General features: G+C 40.5%; 1 protein-coding gene across 1 annotated transcript in view; it reads left to right on the top strand.

The window, feature by feature from the left end:
• Positions 1-19,523, top strand: part of rngtt (RNA guanylyltransferase and 5'-phosphatase) — a 36,569-nt gene extending 17,046 nt beyond the window's left edge. The window contains exons 8-11 of the mRNA XM_029462599.1: positions 2,003-2,138; positions 4,914-4,985; positions 13,285-13,449; positions 19,458-19,523. Coding sequence (XP_029318459.1) covers positions 2,003-2,138; positions 4,914-4,985; positions 13,285-13,449; positions 19,458-19,490 — 406 coding nt within the window. The 3' untranslated portion in view covers positions 19,491-19,523. The remainder of the gene's footprint in view (positions 1-2,002; positions 2,139-4,913; positions 4,986-13,284; positions 13,450-19,457) is intronic.
• Positions 19,524-22,015: the final 2,492 nt, after the last annotated feature.

The raw sequence follows: 22,015 nt of genomic DNA, 5'->3' as shown, positions 1-22,015 counted from the left end.
CCCTCGTTTTGAATTGCCTAACACGTCTGCCAGCTCGGTGATCAGCTGACTCCATTGATCAAACAATAAACATTTGGTATGAACACTTTAGCTTGCACTCGTGCCTCTCTGGACTATTATACTTTTCGCCAAGACTGTTTTTTTCCCGCTATTTTAAATGACAAATAATGACATTTGATTATGTGGCGGTTTCATTTATCCCCAATTTGTTTAATTAGACATTTTTTATCCTTATTTATATAATGGAGACTTTTCTAAATGTAACTAATAAACTTTAATTCAGTCCCAATCAGACTGAAACGTTACATTTACATGCCTCATAGTAAACTAGTCTTTCTGAATTGAGCAGCTCATGCAGAGAAAGGTAATTGCTTGAAATTGTAATTGGGTTTCAAATGATCTGAATTACCATATGGTAGTATATTATTATATACAATAATATAACATATTACTTTTTACAGCTTTTCCCTCCCAGAGAATATTACACCTGGGGGAAAGAACAAAGATATTTGAAGTATCTGTGAGAGTGGGAGATACAGGTGTGAAGTGTACGGGTCTGTGCATCATGCTCCGGCAACCTGGCACACCTGTGAGCATAATGTTAGAGGAAGAGTGGAGACAAATTAATACCCAACCAAATGCTCCCTTCGTGACGCATATGATGTATAAACTGGCCTATTTTCACAGCTACTTTAACTTCACTGCTCTCAGGTTCTTTGAATCTCCCAGTCGAGTGCACGTGTGGATGTTTCCAACAATATTCTGGCTTCTACTTCATTTGAACTTTTACCGAAGTCAAATCAGGTTAATACACGGGATTAGATGGACACACGGTGACACCCTTGCCGTGTAATGCAGTCTAATCCAATAATACAACATGTGTATTGTAGAACGACTAGATTTGTTTCTGCAAATGGATTTTAAAGTTGCTCCTCTTCCAGCATTATTTTATTGTTATGTTGCTGCAGAAGTTGATTTTGTGTGGAAATGACTTTGCAAGTCCTTATCTCGCTTGCAAAGGCTGACTACGGATCAGTTTAACTGGCAAATCACCTAGCGACCGGGTGATGTATGCAGATTGAGAAATAGTTCTCTTCTAAGTGAAGGCTTTTTGTGTTGGTGCTAGGCAACCAGGGGGGGGATTTAAATGAAGAAAATAATTTGTTTACAATTCATCGCATGAAGCATTTTATTCACAAGGCCGTCAATATCTCAGTTAGTATTTGTGTACTTCCCTTTTTTTAGTGTCTAAACTCCTGCTGATGTTTAGAGTGGTTTAAAGGTGGTGTCTGTGATGTTGTACATTTGTTGCCAAGCAAAAAGGCTTTTTGTTTTTGCAGTGAAGGTTCCCACAAAGCACAGCGAGATAAAAGGAAATGCGGTTGCGTCGGTAATACGTTGCAATTAGAAGGTGTCTGTTTCGGTGATCTTGCTCCGCTTCTCGCGCGTGATGGAAGCTCTCACGGCGTCACCTTTTTGTTTTGTATTTGAACTGAGCACAGCCAATTTGCATATTAGAGATATACCCGTTCTTTGTTGTGTGCACCAGATCTCTAGTGTTGTTTCTCTTCGCTCACAGCAGTTCAGCTTTAGATTGTGATTACCTTATTAAGTCCTCCCAAAGAAACTGATTAAACAAAAGTATAGGCAACTTTGTTTGTCTTGGAGAAATGGAAGTTAAGCACAGCAATGCTTAATGTATAAAGGAATGAAGCAATTACACCCAAATGCTTTCCTTTCCTAATTGTATGCTTTAACATAATGTGCATGACCACTTGCTGTCCCCTGATGTAACATACTGCAGAGGGGCTAGTGTTGATTAATACTCCATAAAACATCATCAAACCCATGGCCAGTGTGGCCTGCAATATAACATTGTAATAATAGCGTCCGCTGCAAATACTGGCGACTCGTCTGTGAAAATGTTAGCAGGTCCATCCACAGTGACCAACGTGCTACCTTCTGATTACAATACATAACGTTTCATCCTCTCCTCTCGCAGGTACATGATGTTGATCAACGGAAAAAATGAAGTATTCATGATCGACAGAGACAACACGATCTTCCACATAGCGAACCTAGAGTTTCCTTTCCGCAAGGATCCGCGTGTGCACCTCTCAAACACACTGCTGGATGGGGTGAGTGAATACTTGTCTTTCTTTTTTTTGGATCGTTATGCATTGTGCCGTGCTAGCTTCTCTTGATCCTTCCTGAAAATCCCATAGCTGTTTCTACCTTGACTGGAAATGCATTTCCCCTCCATCTCCAACCCTGTCACACTCCCATCCTGCCCCCTTCCGTTCAGTCTTGCAGATAATTAACAGTGGTTGTTGAACCTTAGCGTGTTTCAGTCTGACAGTAGAGCCTTTTTAATGACGGCTGACAGAGAAATGTCTTGTTTTTTTTATTATAGTTTTGTCACCTCTGTTCCACACTGTTGTACCACTCGCCGATGGGCTCCCCGGGTTGACCTCACTCGCCCGTAATACCAGTCTCCGATTTTGTTTTGTTGCCGTGCTTGTGCTGTTGAGGTCACACAGGTCCACAGCAGCAGGTGCACATACATGAGTCATTATCACATTCCCTGACTGAAAACACAGCCAGGAAACGTCTGCATGATCATGTAGTCTGCCGACATTTGATTATGAGTGTCTGGCAGTGTTTTCTGTTTGATATTCTAGTCCCGGAGATGACAGATAAGTTGCTTGTGATTGTTTTTGTTTTGCTCCCGGCCTGACATTAGCAATTTCATGTAAAAATAGGTATTTGCTTCCTCTTGACTTAACAACTGCTGATTGATGCGGCAAATTTAGTTTCCTCACTCAGGCAGGACACCCTAATTGCAGCGAGTTGAGTGTTATTTTGAGGGAGCGGTCCGGACATGTGTTTAGATTGCTACAAAGTTTGTTTTGACTGTGTTTATTCATCTGTTGATGCTTCTGGCTCTCGGAGCAGAGAGGCTGTGTTGAGCCCCGTGGAAGCCAAAAGCTGTGTTGTCTGATATGTTTCATATTTAGCCCAAAGGCACTGGTCTTTGTCTTGACATGCTGGTTTGTTGTACAGATTTTAATGAGCTTTACATCAACTTGAGGTCTAACACTTGATGTGTGCTCAAATTAGATTGAATTCCTGGCGGTTTCCAATTGGTCACATTAATGTATTCCTCCGCTGCTGTCTGTCGGTGCAACGGTTCAGTGCGCCAGGTGCATAATGATGGCAGCCTCCCAATGACATCATTGCTTCTCTGCTACCCCTCCTACAGTCTGTATGCATGCCATGCACTCCTCATTCTCCTCTCAACCAGGCTGGCTTTGTCAATTTAGTGTGGATGTTTAGTCTTTTTTTCCTGCCCGATGACGTTCAATCATGTCAGCCAGTCGGGATGCACATCTAAAATAATTTTGATTGTTAATTGTACCACACTAGGAATCGTCTGTAAGCTAAATTCCAAAATGTGCAAAATGCACCGACTCCGCATGTTGGCTCCACTTTAGTGCCACCTTAGCTCCACCCGGGCTTCGTCTACAACAGTGTCTGAATGTCATTACGTAAAATGTCTACTACAGGTTATTGTCTTGACTCCGAGACTCAAAAGCAGCTTTTCATCCAAATTCAAAACACGAGGGATTGCTGATAAATTTAGACGAGACAGAGCTGTCATCGGCATGTCTTTTCATCTGGCTATTTTGAAAACACAACAGATTTTGCTTAGTGCAGCTGTAAAATACCGCTTACATTCGATAAAGTTCCCGGTTAGGAAACTAATTATTAAAGCAGCTCAACAGGGCTGCAGCTTAGCAACATGCAGCACAGATAAAACAGCAGTCGCTTCAATGCTATGTCCACACAGGCCCGGTGGAGAGACACGTCTGGGGCCACATTGTGAGTTAAATGAAGTGAAAAATGCCCATTAATCCGTGTACTCATCCGGCTTGACCACTACAGTCCCTGGAGCTCATATATAACCAATCTCAATACAAACGGCTTCATCTAGTGCAACAATACATGACTTAAAATATGTTATTTCTATTTTATTATTAATCTTATTCAACAATAAATGTGAATACGTCAATCATAATTGTTGTATGTTCCAACATGCCTTCACCCAACTGTAGTTCTACCTCGTTTGTTCTTTCGCTCATAAAAGATGTTGCCGTATTTCTGTCTCAAACGCTTCCGACCCTTTCAGCGACTTATTACCTGCTACTCCTCTACCTGTCGTTTACAGCAGCAGAACGCAGCTAGTCACCTGAATATTTTATGAGGGGAAAGGGAATAAATATAGTCCTCTCACTTTTAAATTCATACCAGGTAAAGTATAGAGCCGCAACCGTGCTTTTCAATCGCACTATTTCTTTTTACCAGTGGCGACGTCTGCAGCTCTGCTGTCGCTGCATCGCCATGTTGTGTAACAGTTCTTTGAAAACTCCTCATGTGTCTGCTCGGTGTCCAGCGCTCCCGCTGCACCTGACTTTCAACTTGAGAGTGTTGCATAATGGATATACGTTTGCTATTTCTGCTTCATGTCCTGCTTCACCAGACCCCACCATACACACACACACACACACACAGCACACACACACACACACACACACACACACACACACACACACACACACACACACACACACACACACACACACAGCACACACCCACCTCCCCATTCTCTTCCTATCCTTCTCATTGCTGCAGGCATCTTCCTCTATGAACATGCATCCCCTTGAGAGCGCTCACCCCCAAGTGTCCCACTGTTTCCATCCTCCGCAACTGCTTTCAAAGATGAACCATACATGCTACGCCTTTAAGACTGCCCGGTTTCCTTTGTATACCTTATTTGTACATTTTCTCCACTCAATCGTATATGATTATCTCAAAAGCAGCACAAAATGCATCTCTTCTCTTTCTCTCCGCAGGAGATGATCATCGACAAGGTGAACGGTCAGCCCGTCCCCCGCTATTTGATATACGACATCATCAAATTCAATGTGAGTAACCCGGGCCGTTTGAGAATGTGTTGTTTTTCTTTTGGAGGTCGTCCTTCCGTCTGTCCCGTTCTTGTGCAGGCGAGATCGCAGGAACGCCTTGAGGGAATTTCTTCAAAATTTGGCCCAAATGTCCACTTGGACTTGAGGGTGAAATTATTAGAATTTGGTGGTCAAAAGTCAACATTAATGTGATTTTAAAAGAACACTCAAGAATTGATGTGCTAATTACGACAACATTTTACACAAATGTCTAATAGGACCAAATGATGCAGCAGTGAAAAAAGTGAACTTCACCGTGACATCATAATGTTCTGCAAAAACACTTCTGGCCTTTTTTAACGCCATAACTCGAACACAGAAGGGGAGATTATGAGCATATTTCACATTGGTTCGGATAATACATTTGTGTGTGTGTGTGTGTGTGTGTTCATTCATTTTAGAAAGTGTAGCTTCTTTGCAGCAACAGTCATATTTGAAGCTTTGTCTACCGTCATTGCTACAATTGTGTTTCTACCAGAATGGGTTTCTTTTCACCGAACATGTGAAGGCATATATAACCTTTAGGCGGTAATTCAAGTTATTTACCGTTAACATACTCTGGTTCTGCAGAGGAAACTGTGGTCATAGTCTATCAGCAGTTGGTAGATACATAATCAGAGCAAGGTGTGAGCTGTACGGGGAGAAAGTATTGATGTGGAATTGGATTTGCTTATCCTGAAATTGAATTGCCGGTTGGGTTCCTTCAAGGCTGAGTCCAGCCGGGAGTAGTATTTGCACGGGGATAACAGTGTTTTGCATGTTGGAGGGAAGAGCATGACCTTGCCTGACCTTCGCCATTACACTGGGGCTGAACTGCGTCTGACCCATACTTAATATTTCTAAGCGAGGTCTTTGTGCTCACTGCACTTGGTTTCACCGTGCTCCATTGACCTGTTTTGATAATCACTTGGAACAAAATATTTAACTATTAATTTTAAACTTTTAACATCGTCAGTCACGGTATTAGGTTGAAGTGAACCTGATGTTCAGCCTATTATTTGCATTATAGTTGGGCAGCAGTAATATCGTGTGTATATATGCATGTGTGTAATAACATATCTTTTCTGTTATGTTATTTTAAAAGGGGTATTTTTCTTGAACAGCCTCAAGAAAACATTTTAATGCTCACACTTTTCCAAAATGTTAATGAATGCATCGCTTTAACCGATCTGCGCGCTGCCAATGGCGAGCGGGCAGGCACAGAGACAAATGAGCCTACAGTTCGCCCTTAGCAAGCCTGCGGTGTCACACTCATAAAAACTTGATGAATACCTTCGGGAGGAAGGGGAGGAAGGGGAAGGGGAGGAAGGGAGGGTTACTTTGGCCATTATGTTTGTCTGTCTCCTTCTTTTTCCATCGATCAGAAGGATCACACAAGCAAGCTGCTCAATAAAGGCTCCAGTGGTGAGGGGAACGTCTTTGTCAGATGGTGCAGAGGTTAGCAACTCAACATGACCCCCCCCCCTCTCGAGCTATCAGTGAAGCGCTGCTGTATTGATCCTAGCCGGCCATTATTAGCCTTCTCCATTATCTGTGGTGGGCTGCTCCTTGGCACCGAGGCTCCATCCTGAGAGTGAGGATGGAAATGCAGCGGGAAGGAGAACACCCCTCCTGCGAGGCCCATGGCCTAACGTGACACCTACTTGTTTGGAAAGTCGGGTGAAGCACAGTATTTGGATTCTTTTGATTGGAGCGTAATGAGAAGTGCGTGTCCTCTCGCCATGATGGGGGATTTAGCCGTGAGGGAAGGGTCAGAGCTTACTTACTTCTGTGGATTTTGATAAAGATAAATGAGTGTCATGTTAAAGCCATTCATATTCAAGTCATCCTACAGAGTGTTATGATGTTGAGAGTGCTGATGTGTACAGTACCTCGCCAACCATGTAACTGGTTGACCCAGACTATCAGTCGAGCAATGGAGGGAATTTTCTATTTCTGCTTTCGCTGCAAAGTATTAAAACAAAACTTTTTTGTCTTAAAAGTTGCTACTTCTTGTCAGACACTGTTCCCCCCCCCCCCCCCCCCGCCCCCTCTGTGGGGGAGCTGACAAGATGTGGTGAAAGCACAACAACAAATACATATATTTGACGTTGCTGTAAAAAGCTCTTCTCTAAAGGCCCTGTCACACGTATCCGTATGACAGAAACGTATGCCGGCTCATACGGAAATATGTCAGAGTGCAAATACGTCCAACTTTTCATCGGATCGGAAAAGTGAACGTATACAGATACGCATGTCTAACCTATTGATATCGCATCACTTACTAATACAAAATGTATCAGACGAATGCATAAGATATACAAAAATATGGCGTATACAAAATATCGGCAACACGCTGGTGTACGTTGATATAAGGTAAGGTATAAGTAGTATTCGTTAAGAGCTCACTGTGTTACGCTGGGGTGCGTTGTTGAACGCTGATGTTTTGAGCATGTTCAAAATTACTGGACGTACCCGACGTGTGCTTCATAAGATATGCAGACGTTACGTGACGTTAGACATACGTGAATACTTACCTACGTAAATATAGTACGTGAATACTTACCTACGTAAATATAGTACGTGAATACTTACCTACGTGAATACTTACGTGAATACTTACCTACGTAAATACCTACTTGACTACGTTAGAGAAACGTTAGATAAAGGCTACGTCGGCTGACGGTGAATCCTACAGCCAATGTATTGATAACGAGTGGATAACCTATTCCTACCCGATGTTAAGATTATGCCTGACGACGGAGTAACTTATTAAACGTGTTTCTACAGTACAGCTAGCGTTCAGCATGTTAGCCGTTCTCCAGCATCAGCATGACGTGAACCAGATGGCACTTTTCCAGCTCCGTTGGCCAGACACTCTGATACGTTTTAAATAAGTAAGTGATAAGCTATCAATGTTTGACATGCGTATAATTTGTTATGTATACGATAGATAGATACTTTATTCATCCCGAGGGAAATTTAGGTACGTCAGCGACAACACCGCTGTGGAAAAGTTGGACGTATTTGGACTCTGACACATTTTGAGCTAATTTTCATATACGCCGGCATACGTTTCTGCCATACGGAGCTGTGTATGTCTGGCGTGTTCAGCGTAACGTCTGCGTCCTTCAAACGATCACAATTTACCCTTAATTTATATCAACCTATTGCCGATATTTCATATGCGCCGGCAAACGTTTCTGTCATACGGATATGTGTGACAGGGCCTTTAATGTCCTGTATCTAAATGTCTTGACACTTTGATTGAACTTGTTGCGTTTCATCTTGTCGAAAAATAATCTCTGATTAGGTGCAGATTTAGACGGCTGCATCACGCTTTTTCAAACCAACGGCATCATCACTCTGATGACGGCTGCCGATAAGAACAGGTACGAGTTGCTAGGTAAACACTAGCTCTGGTGCTCAAGTTTTATTGGTTGGTATCTAGTAAACCACTAGTAGCAAACAAGGACTTTACGGTAAACTTCAGTTGCTTTAATTTAATTGTAATTGCAACCTCTCCGCTGGGCCTCATCTGCATTTTGGCTTTCGCCGTCTCCACGGAGCATGTGGTGTAACGTAGACATTCATTAAGCAAAGAAGGTGGTTAGTATGGGGATAATTGTACTAAAATGTAGCTGAGGGGGCAGCAACGCTCTTTATTTGATAACTATAAAAGCCTGAAACTTTTACATTTAATTTAAAATTAACAATACCAATGCTTGCACCTGCCTTTTTAGTCAGCACAGCTCCCCCAAAGCATGTTTTATTGGATTAATTATAAGAGGATAATAAAAATAAATCTGTACTTGAAATAAAAATAGTCGTAATTCAAAAATTCTGAAACGGTGATCCGGCGGCTCATTGCTATGTGCAAAATGCATTTTCTATGCTGTTTTTGATCTCGGAGGTAAGCCCCTCTGGATATTAAAGTGACTCATAAAGGAGCAGGAACATTAGGCTTCAGGGGCTCTTACAGAACAACGGCAGAGACTATCGTCGTAAAAAGACACAAATAAAGTATTTTTAAAGGTCAGAAACCAGAAAATGTAAGAACAGAGCTCATAATGTTAGGCAGTGGAGGAAGGTGGTGTAGAAAAGATGGAGGCTCTCCTGTGGGTAAAGTCTGATTTTCAAATCTGCTCAAAAACAAAACATTCTGTCCTGGGAACAGCCCTAAATGGTTTGTAATGACAAGAACGTGTCCTTTCCCAATGATAATGTATCCAGCATACTAGCAATAACAAATGGAGAACAAATAAATGACTCTCTGAATAAATCTCCTTTTTTTTAATCTGCCTCAAGACACTGCTTTTGGTTTGGGCTCCATGATGCAAACGGATACAGTATGTTGGTATAAACAGTTTTAGGCCTAAAAGCTTCTATTTTTTTGTTAAACATCCCAAGGGAAGCTGCACATTAAGCTTCTGTTGAGTGGTCCTTATACTGATTTTGTCACTTGAGTATAATGTCATTTATTCCAAATTATAGCAGACAGTCACGCAGCTTTTAACAGTATTCCCAGCACTGTCAGCTTTCTTTCTGTTTTTTAAGATTTTGTTTTTTGTGCTGTATTCTTGAGGGCATCCATCAGCCTCTGCAGCACTGAAGAAGGTTTTTATTTCCGATTCCGCAGCTCTCTGGTGTTTAACATTTAATGAGTATTTATATATAGATTCTTTATGCACTCTGTTCAGTTTATCCATGGAAGGGGTTATGCAATGCACTGAAGTGTACCTTGTTGGAATTTGACTCTTTCCATTCATGCATCTGTACATTCATGTTCCATAAAATAATGTTTCATATTTTAAGAAACATGAGAATACTGTATATCAACTCATAACCACAGGTAGGATATGTTGTCTCTGTAGATATGTAGATTATTTTCATTATCTGTTAGTTTTCTTGATTAATTGTTTGGCTTTACATCAAAAAATAGTGAAAACCTCCCATATATATATTATATATATACAATATTTTAAGTTTATTGTCATGGAATACGAAGAACAAATACTTACAGTACATCTGAGTATCTGAACCATTGAGTTTCTTTACATAAAGACATTTTATATTTGAGGATTTAAATTGTCCTCCATAATCAGTTTGCCGCCTCCACAGTCCAAAACCCAAAGATATGTAGTCAACCATCACATGCGACAAGGACAATCAGCAAATTCTCACAAGTGAGAAGTTAACTAGGGGAACTTTTAATTGACTAATAGTTTCAGCTGTAGAGAATAGACTAGAATAGTATTTGGAGGCTATATAGGCAGAGGTTTCCTGAAGTGATCTGCACTATTGGCATCAAAGCAGATAAAGGCATTTCTGTATAGATTGGTATCTCGCTATATCAAGACCGATCCATTGCTGTGTTGTTTGTTGTAATTGGTGCTGTGTGCTCCGTTGAAACGGGCTCTGGCCTGCCTCGAACCCACGGTGACAAGTCAAAGTGGAGCAGCGCAGACAAATAAATGGCAGCCATCCAGATATGTTATCTCCTGCATTCACAGCAAAACAATGATAAGGGGATTTCACTGATACGATCGAACTTTATTCCTGGACAATGTTGGAGTAACAAAATTGTTATCGGCTGTGTTTTCCTGTTGAACAGCCGTGGACAGCACATGCCTTGAATCATCCACACTTACATCTTGTTCTGTCCTGATGACACAGCTGACAGATGGTGCAGAATGTGTGGGACATGATACCAGCTGTTGCTCCAGGAGAATGTAGTGTAGTTTTCTTTTTTGCAGTCACACTAAAAAATAAAAACAACTCCTCAAAGTATTGCTTAAGTATTGAGAAATAAGTTTCTCAAACTTAGAAATGTGCCTTTGACCTTATTTGCAGTCGCCAAATTGTCCTTCTAGAGTTGTTTATTCTGCATTTAGCAAGTCAGACTGAAAGTCACAGACACGCAGCAGTCATGGCATACTGCTCCATTATCACGTCGTTGTTAACGATTACTAACTTCACCACACAGGGCAACACAAAGAAGGCATCATGGTTCCCAGGGGTCCTTGAAATGCACACATTTTTGAATTTGAGGGTAAAAAAAACAAGGTCTCTGGAAGTTTTTAGAAATAGACATAAGTCATTGAAAGGGCTTGAATTCATATATATGTTGTACATGTTGTTGTTACTTAATGTTAATGTTTTAACTACATTCCGCTTTCTGCGGGCCTGGAAAGTCCTTGAAAAGTCATCAGGCCGCCTGACTAATGCAAGTTTACTACTAATGACTAATTTTTACTTGTGCTACATCAAACAAATATTCAAATTTTTTATGCATCTGATGTTTTTTGTTTAGTTATTGAGTCTAGAAAACTTGCTCATCACTCTGAGCCCAAGCTTCAAGTTGTTGTTTTTTCTTTCTCAAATTTGAGTATCTGGAACCAGAGAATAATTAGCTTTTTTTGTTTTTAAAATGACAAAAATGGTTATTTAATTATCAAAATACTTGATGTATTGACTGATCATTCCAGCTCTAAATGTTACCAGTCAAATGGATGAAGATGCAGGATTAATGGGCTGAAATGTTGCACACACTTCACCCTTACAGGGCGTAGTCCTCATTCATAGTCACTCATGGGACAGTACAGTCTTATTAAGAATTTAATCTAATCATTTGCATCCACCTCCTCATCCAGTTTGGAAAAAAAATATTTTCCATAGATAATTAATTACATAGAAAGCTCTTGAGAAGTGAGATGACCTTCACCAAACAGTAACCGAGCAGAATACTAATGCCCCCTGAGTCGCACCTTCCTGCCCCGTGCCGCTCCATATAGATCAGGACCATATTGATCCCTAACCCTCTTGTGTCGGACCAACGAATGTGTAAATACTCACCGTTTAATATTTATTTTCTAAGACATGTTAAATGTCAGATTGTTGTCATACATTTAGTCCATTTCCCCCCAAAAAATAAATTTTATTTATATATATATATATATATATATATATATATGTGTGTGTGTGTATATATATATATATATATATATATATATGTATATATATATATGTATATATATATATATATATATATATATATATATATATATATATATATATATATATATATATATATATATATATATATATATATATATATATATATATATATGTATATGTATATATATGTATATGTGTATATATATATATATATATATATATATATGTATATATATACACGTGTATATATATATATGTCAATTGCGCAGCGGAGATCTGTGGAGCTGCCCGTCTAATGACTTAACCAGAGTTACTTTCTTTACAACTTCTATGCCTCAATTTAACACTTTAAAGTGGCCCCACAGTTATGTTTGTTTAATTTGTTACTTGGCTTTTCTAATAACCAGGAGCAGGAGTGTTGTTTGTATTGTTTCCTGCCACAGTGGTCCACCACAGAGGTTTGAAGCACCGTTGCTCTTCCTCAGCGGCCCTGCGGTCTGTCTGACAGGCAGTGACGGCTCAGGTCTCTGTGCTTATCTGTGGAGAACAACCGTGTGTGTGTGTCTCCCCAAGGATGGGACGAAGCTGTTGTCATAGTGACATAGTGGGGGGAGATTTCACTGTACTGTGCACTTTTGATGTTGACGTTCCCATGAGCTCGACTCGTGTCAAAGTCTGGTTGCCTGACTGTGTGCACCTGCATACTGCTCACCTGTGGTGCAGATGGAAATAAGAGTTTTATGAAGAGACTTACAGACACGTATATTAATCCTACCAGGATGCTATTGTGTGTTTGTCAAGTTTAGTTCTGGTTAGGACTGTGACTTGTTATTTTCATCTGTTATTTGCTTGACTAATTGAAAACATAGTAAATGACCATAATTTAGCAAATTTAACTTGTTCACATATCTTAGCAAAACCTTATTGGATCAAAACCTAAAGAAAGACAAAGAAAACCAGCAAATACTGACATGTAAGAAGCTGGAACCAGATAGTTTTGGGTGTTTAAAAATATATAAAATAAATGTAAACGCAACTAAAGCAAAGTAATTGATTTCAGGTGACTAATTGACAAGTCATTTACACTCCAGAACTAATCCTATGGCTCATCACCATATTCCCACATGTTAGGAAGCTGCACAAAGTATGCCTTAGAGTTGGTGTAGTTGGAGTCTGTCTCCCAACAAGTTAGATTAACCGTGTTGCCATGGAAGTTAATGTTCAGCTCTCTGTAAACCAAAGAGTACAGCTACTCTGTGTGTCTGAATGAGTTAATTCCCCAGTTACATTAAGAGATGACTGAGTTTTCTTTTGTATGTTTCAGGGACAGCCTGTTGGCCAGTGTGATTTCAATACCCGACTGTTATGCATGGAAAAGGAGATAATTTTTCCCCGGATGGAAAAGATGAAGACTGGACAGATTGACAAAACCAAGGAGCCCTTCAGTGTCCGAAATAAACCCTTCTTTGACATTCATGCATCACGCAAGGTAATGTGAACAAAGGCATTTATCACTTTCCACCCAATTTCTCTCCTCATTTCTTTCACAGATGTGACCACAAAGATAAACGGTAATCAAGATGACCCTGATATCCTACATATTGCATCTACAAATGACATTTGTGAGTCAGTTAGTTACCTCCTTTGAACCCAAATCGGTCTCATTTGAGGTGCCAAAGCGAGAGCAATTGGAAGACGTCTATGTATCGGCCTCTTGTGAAAAGCACAATCTCGCCCAGAATAGAGAAACAGGCCCCCCTCAGTGAGTCAGGCCTGAGGGAGGGATCTGCAGGTGAGTACTTGGTAGCGTGGCCTGCTGGACCCATTGGAACCGACCAGGTACAGCCTCAGGGCTCTTGATATGCCGACCCATGCCTGTGAAAACTGTCTTTCAAGACTCTGGCTTCTACTATATGTTAAACTTAAGATTCAGGGCGGAGGAATGAGGAGTCCACCAGGTTGTGGAGGTGTGGACCCGTTCTTTACTCTTTCAAAGATACTTGAGGGGCCGTTAGTTTGTCCATCTAATCTTTCTGTGTATTGGGAGCTTGGGAAAGGCTGATGACCATGTACCTTCAGATGCCTTGTGGGGATGTAAAAGACTGAGTTCTGGGATGTTGTCATCTGGTCCTTTTTCACAGTTGGAGTGAGAGCTCATTTTTGGTGGACTTCACATATACCAAGATTTAGTCATTGATTCTGATTTTCATGTAGCCCCTTTTGCCAGAAACCCAGGAACCCTTATAGAAACATAAAAACTTTAATTATGTTTTGACCGCAGGAGCCAGTGTCTCAATATGGTGTTCTTGGCCACCAAAAAGGCACTGCTTTGTAGCTCGTACATCCGGTAGCCCAGACGCTATCACGGTGCTGCACTGGGTATCATTGATTGGTCAAACACATGCCTTGAGCCTCGTCCATGATTGCCAATGAATGCCTCCTCCTACGTCTTTGTCTCTGCCTGTGCGAATACACCGTGAGGTATACTGTAAGTAGATTCATGTGAAAAGATGGCAATGGAATAAAGCTTTACAATATACTGTCATTACTGCATGAGCTCGTAGGTATGGGAACATTTTGCATTGCTGTATTTGCTTTATAATACCAAGAGAACGTGTAAAATACATTGATTCAGTCACTTTCTTTTGACTGTTTTGGTGCAGATCATATTTTTTTTTATTTCCCTTGAAGTTGTCATTTAATAAATAAATGATCACGGCTCAGGTTGTAGTACTGTGCTGCTCATAGGCTAAGGACATCAGAGCTTTTATCTTCCGAATAGCTGTTAAGCCTTTCTTCAAAGGCCGACACTTGGGCCCTAATATCAGGTCTGTGGGGGGGTCAGAGCACAATTAATTTGATGTTTTATTCGGGCCAAGATCAGTCGGAAATCTTGGCACTGCATATTCGCAGATGATCAAAGTCTACGGCGGGGGTGAAGTTTTAGACATTTCTTTTGTTGTGGTCCCATGTCTTTCTCCGCCAACACTGATATCCTGGCGTCTTTGTAAAATTCGTAATATGAATAGTTAGGTTACCTCTGGTCTAACCTTGCGCTGTCTACTCCTCTAAGGACCCTTTTTTTTGAAGGATCGCCCCTTCCCTTTGAGGGGCATGTTGATGAAGGAATTAATTCACTGGAACTATGTCTGGTTTCTGACTGCTCTATTGTGTTGTGCAGTGGCCATCTGCTCCCCATACAGTCATATCTCTGTTGTATGGGACATTACAAGAGGGGAACTGGAATCTGGCTCATTAATTCATACCAGCACAACCCTCTACTTCATGGCTTATCCACCAGAAATTCTTTTTAGGAATATTTCAGTCAGACTGGTCGCTTTTGTCTGTTGCTAAGCTGCTGTTTTTCATCTCGGACACTTGCACATTCATGCCGCCATTTCCCACAAATTGGGACCATTTATTCTTTTTTGCTTCCTCCACCAGTCCAATTATCTTACAAAGAACCCTTTTTGTATTCCAGAAATTGTACATTGGGACAACCAGATAATACTTTTTGGAATTTCCCTTTTGTGAAGGTCCAACGGACTTGACTGACAAAATATATTTTGAAATTAATGGTACTTCACAATAATACATGATTTATCTTTAAGAGATTGGTGGATTTGTTGACATTCATCTGATATGAACAAGACAGTGGGGGACCAGGCTTCTCACTTACGGTACATATTCTTGTCACATTAACATCCAAAAACAACACAGAAAACAAAGTGAAGTATTGCATTTCATTGCAGAGAGCAGTAATATATCTGCAAAGCACTGTCATTAGTTTTCATGAAGACTAGCTGGGTAGATGTATTATTTGAGATGGAGATATATCATTAATGCCAAAATTACAATCAATCGACTCTCCGATCACAGCTTGAGTGCGAAACCCCGGTTGGACTTCTGGTAATGGACACTGGTAGATCGACCAAAGAGTGTTTGGCAGAGGTCTGTGTAATCCTTTTAAAGGAATTAGAAATCGAGTCAAGACCGTGAGTTCTGGTTATTTCTTTGCTCACGTAAGTCAAAATAATTGGCAATTTCCACAGAGAATCTGTTTTCTAAGGTAGAACTTCATATTCCTCCACGGATTATAGAAATGAGTGTTACGGGTTTGGGGCTACAAAGAACTCATGATGATTTTTTTTTGCAATTTCCATAGAGAGTGGGCTTAACAAGTAATAAAAAAACAACTAATCCAAGCATGTTCTTTTTTAATGTCTCACGTATGCACGTTTAATGGGCATGTAGAGCTTCAATGATGAATTGATCCATCAATTGACAGTTTCGTTGATGGGTCAACACCTGCGAGTCGTTCTTTAAGAAACAAATGCTTCGTATCGTGGTGATAGTGGTCCAGTGGTACGCCGTCCAAACAAAACACTAGAAGGTCGGGAGTTCAATACCAGGCTGCCACCATTGTACCCCTGAGCAAGGCACTTAACCCTGAGTTGCTCCAGGGCTGTCCCTGTACTTAGTTCACTATAAGTCGCTCTGGATAAGAGCATCTGCTAAATGACCTGTAATGTAAATGATTCATTCATTTAGTTTCTTCTCTGTTTTAGATTCTAAATATATCCCATAATGTTATTTCAACAAAATATGGTTTAATATGGTTTGTCCAACTAAATTCATCGTTCTCCGAAGCAGGGAACATTTTTAAATTGGAGTATTGCCCTTATTCAATTCTTGAAAATGAAACCTTCGGCGAGGTGCGCCCCGTTTGAATAAGACAAACATTTGCAGAGCACACAGCAATTAAATGGGACTCAGATTTAATAAAGTCACAGATTTCTATGAAAAAAAAATCACAAAAGGAAATGAGATGGTGTTAAATTGTCTTGGTTCTTCGAAGAGTACAGATTATCCCTCGCTCATTTATCATCTAACGAAATGAAGCCTAAACTGAATTAACGTTTCCCCCTAATAAAACTGGCATCTCCCATTGACCCCCGGCCGTCACCCAGAGTCCAGATAGAGAGAAAGACTTCAGGTGGAATAATGAGTTTCTTATCCGAGACTAAATCTCATCTTGAAACCACATTTTGAACTGAGATTGAATTTGGCTAGAGACCTGAAAAGTAGTAATCTAGATACTTTTTTAAGATTATACGGTTTTAATGGAGTTCAAACCTAATCACAGCGGGTGAGATTAAGGTTTAGAGTATGTACTGAAAGCGAAATAGCCAGAAGAACTGACTTTCTTGAGAATGAGTAAATGATTTTTTATAAAATCACGATCACTGGTGCATTAAAGAATCTATTTTGTTTGGCGGTCTATTGTTTGTGTACTGAGAGCTGCTTTGAATGCAACTTTTAACAGTGCAACCCCAAAGTAGTTAAACAAATATTTCTTGGCTGCTGCATATGGACTTGATTTGTTTAAGTCTATAATGTGTGTTAAGGGTGCACAAAACAATTCAGGAAGCATTTTTTTGTTAAACCTTTGAATGTGAAACTTGTGCTTCCTTTTCTTATTTGACAAAGTGAGTGGGCGACCAAACTTTTCCCCCTCTTTGCTAATCCGTTCCAGACTATACAGACATTTTCTGATTGCATGTTTCCTCTATTCCATGCCAAGCTTGTGGTTAGGTTGAAGCTCATTAGGAGACATTATGAGCATCAAGGTCTCAGGCTTAATGTTAATATATATAGTAGTGTGTTGATTCTCCCCGTGGCTGAGGTGTGGCCCTGAGGCCTACATATGACAGGGTTGCAGAGAATTTAATCGGTACATCTTCACACAAGTTTTCTTCCATATACAAGGATTTAAGACAAAAAATGTCAATTTTTTTTGTATTAAATCTCCTGTCTTTGCAAAGCCAGGTCTGCCCACGCCATGTTTAAGGTTCTAGATGGATGCACTTTGAAAAGGTCGCTGCAAATGTAATCCGTGTTCAAATCGTTAACATTTTGAGTGCAAATCTCAGAGCGTGCACTGCAGCTCAGACTTCCCACTGTTTCTCCATCATCAGTCATGCTAGAGGGAAACAATTGCTTATGTGAAAGGCCTAAGTGTTGATCCCAGACAGTGTATTGAGTAACCGTCTGCAGTCGACCACATAACTGCAATACGGCAATGACGGGACTCTTTCTCCTTTCCTGTCTCTTTCTCCTTACCTTTGTCTCCAGCGGTTGTCACTAACAGCCCTTGAATCTATGTCATAGAACGCCTCTTGTTGTTACATCCAGATCAGAGTCTTTGCAGGTTTGTAGCGAGAAGTAACTCTTCCTTTACTCATTAGCCGAGTGCTGTCCGTCTGCAGGTTTCCCTGCTGCTCACTGACCTCACACCTCTGTCAGCTCTCGAGTCTGCAGCTGTTGGAGAAGATGGAGACCCGGGGTCTTTCTTTTCCATCTCCGTCTCCTTTTATGCGTGCGCTTTAACAAAATCAGGCTTTGGTATTTTTCTCGAATTCTGAGTCAGTTTGAGGTGATTCCACGCCTACTGTATCCGCTCTAATACAAGTGAAGATGTGTTTTTTGTCCCTTCACAATCTTTCTGTAAGCCTTTTTGCTAGAGAATGACAACTTGTCAAGTACAATCTGACCTTGACCTGTAATCCTGCTGTACTTTTTTCTTCTAATTAACAGCAAGAATGTGGGATTGCTTTGGTGTCGGGGGGGGGGGGGATAGACTGCTCGTATCTCACAACTGTGTTTCCTACTCAGTTTATGAAATACTCTGCAATAAAGCAGGCCTTGGTAATACACCCATCCTCCATCTTTCAAAAACAAGCTGCACTCTATCACCTGCATGCTCTCTCCCTGCTGCTGCTGTTGCTGCTGTTGCTGCTGTTGCTGCTGCTGTTGCTGCTGCTGCTGCTACTTCTGCTGCTGCTGCTGCTATTTCTGCTGCTGCTGCTGCTGCTGCTGCTGCTGCTGCTGCTACTGCTGCTGCTGCTGCTGCTGCTCCCACTCACAGAGGGAGATATGTTGTATAAGGGCTTATGCTGCTTGGAAGAACACCCGACATGGGCTTGATGACTAATGTTTGTGTACCTCAGCAGCGTTTAATTTTTTAGTTTTCTTCAAAGCCTCCAAGACATTACGCAACATCTGATGATGCACATCTATACAGTAAAGGTTGGATTCACTTGGGAGAGAGAGGGTGAATCTGTGGAAACCTCGAGTGTAGCAGCTCATTTTATTTGTTCTGCTTGTCTGCCTTCCCTGTGCCTTCCAGGCTCAGGGCTGATGTACTCAAGGAAAGGAACAAGCGTCCTCTGGGTCAGGACAACAGGTGTTTTTCTTCAGATGTTCTTTGGATTTTTCTGTTTTATTCTGCGTATTTCATTGTATTCTGCCGTCTGCCTTTCCTGTTTGACCCGTGGTGATGTCATGACATCCTTGCTCTCCATCCCTGTCAACAATAAGTGCTTCTGCGATAAACAGCAGAGCTGCTTTCAAAAAAAATCTATATAAATCTACAGCAAATTCTTCTGGGATGCTGCTTTTTTTTTTTAATAATCTCTGTGCTGTGCTTATTTTCAGGTCGAACTGAACTTCTCCTCACTTCTTGTCTAAGAATGTATCCACTACAATAATACTAAAGCTATTGTGAGTATTTTTCAGTAATGGAATGTAACTAAGTACATTTACGCAAGTATAAATTTAAGGTACTTTTTTACAATACCACAACCAGCACCAGTCCTCTTAAAGTTATACCAATATGAATAGAGTACTTAATTTATACTTCATTCATAAACGGGAGCATTCAATAGCATAAAATGCCACCACTACCCCTCTCTATCTAAAATTCCTCAAATAATCCTTCCACATTGTGCCACAGGTGTGTTATAGCCATACTTTTGAACATTTTGTTGGCATCTCTACACTGGGTTATAGCTGCTGCACTAGTGGGCCAATCACACGTCGCATTAACACGAAGAATGCTTGCCCGTGATTGGCTCCGAGCAAAACCAAAAAGGATCGAATGCGGGTATCGTTGGACTGGAGAAGTTTTTGGACGTGGAGTATAGATACCCGGAGTATTTCCATTCTATGCAGTACAGTCAGATCAGATCTACTTATAAATAATTGCACGGCATGTATAATAGAAAATACATAAAATCATCCTCGCTCTATCAGCTGCAGCCAACAGACCCTCACAGTTTCATTAAGAGTTGTTTTTGTCTTATAGCAACAACAGCTACAAATGTCCTCTTTTAATGACACATTGTTATTATGTTTAACTCTTCTATAAGAGCTAGGCTTTGTTTATTTGTTAATTTGTGGTTAGTTGGAAACTATTTTTCCAATCTACCGGCGGAATAAATTAATTGATTAATTCAAAGTGTACAATTATTCATTAAAAAGTCAAACATATTCTTTGACAACCTGCCAACACCTGCACTCTCTGGCTCAGGGCTGTCTTCTTCTACTCTATCTTAGACGGCACACATACAGCAGCATGCTGTTAGAGCCCAATGGAGGGCTGCACCTGGCTGTTGCCTCTTCAGACGCACCGACTCGCTGTCTGTCTGAGTGTGTGGGCTGTGCTCGTGTTTGTGGTCGTCTGTTTATCTTTACTTACCCGGACACCTCCCGGTGAGGTTTCTAAGTAGCAGTGGGAAAGCTTCACCCACATTAGTGTCCTTATCATGTAGCTTGTAGTAACCCGCTAGCTACGCTTCACGCATGTAGCTTTGACCTGTAAACACATTTAAAACTCCCTTCACAAAAGTATACAAATCACATACTACAGCATGCAGTCTCTGTGTTATCTTCAACCATATTTTATTCTCCATTTAGCTTAAAATGATAAGTAAATTAATCGATTTGTGGGAAAATTTAGCTTTTAGCTGTTTTGATAAGAGATTAATTATTCCAGTCATTTTCATAAGCAAAAAAACTTCCAGTTCCAGCTTCTCAAATTTGATTATTTTCTGTCTCTTAATCTTCTTTAATAGTAAATTCCACATATTTGGGGTTTGTACTGTTAATATGACATTTTAAAACGCCACCTTGTGCTCTGGAATTTGTCTTTTTGTAGCTGTTGGCTGACATTATGCAGAAAAGACAATTACCTGATTAATCAAAAACATAATTATGAACATTATAATCAGTTGCAGACATATTCTCTGTATTTGTAATAGTTATTTCAGGCAGAACACTTGGGAAAGAGTTGTAGAGTAATTGTGTTGTAGTATAGAAACAGTTCATTGAGTGAAGCCAAAGATTATTAATTTCTACGACCATGTTCTTGGAAGCTAAAAATAAACCTAAACGCTCGCCTAAAACACCCAACCTGTGTAGACGAGTTGTGTCTCCACTTGATATTCCGCCTCTTGTGCTTTGTTTTTAGATTTGGTATTGATTTGTTCTGTAATGAGTTGTGAGTAGAAGAACTAGTCAGTAGAACAGTCATATCTAGGTGGGTTCATGCTCTGTAAAGTCACATTTGAGAGAAAGAGATCCTGACACTGAACATTTTAATTACATAATTAAAATTTGACATTTACTGTAAGCTGCCGCTGTGTCCCTGGGCCTCAACTCCGATTATGAATTTCAGGGCAAAGATTTCTTGGGTTTCTTTATTATACTGCAATAACTTGCTATAACTTTTTCTAATTTCATGCTAGGGGGTGTTCGGTCCCTTATCAAGACATTGGTCCAGTTCGCCGCCGTTTCTTTTTTTAAATCCACTATTCAATTTCATGCTGTTCCCTAATATTTCTCCTCTTCTTTGCCTGGTCTAGTTTTATACCATCCTCTTATTGGTTTAATCCTTAAAATGTTAATGTCTCAGGTCATCAATTCGCTGTCACCACAAATGAATGTGTAAAATGTAATTTAGTTTTAATGAAACCACTCGTATCCATCAAAACACAAGATGTCAGACAACGTTAAACTTCTCTGTGTCACCTTATTTGACCCCAGGCCGGTCAGTGGTTTAGCAGCCCGGCCCATTCGCTCTGATGTGGGCTTTTCATCTAATAGGGAACTGCACACTGGCTACAGAGGGCCGTTCACATTAGACTTGAAAGGAGCCTCCAGCAACATCCCTGTGGTCTGACTGGAATATCAATCCATCCTCTGCGCCTTTTGAT

The sequence above is a fragment of the Cottoperca gobio genome, chromosome 24 (genome assembly GCF_900634415.1).
Source record: "Cottoperca gobio chromosome 24, fCotGob3.1, whole genome shotgun sequence".
NCBI lineage: Eukaryota > Metazoa > Chordata > Actinopteri > Perciformes > Bovichtidae > Cottoperca > Cottoperca gobio.
Note: the sequence above shows the minus strand (reverse complement) of the source record. Positions and strands in the feature narration are given on the sequence as shown.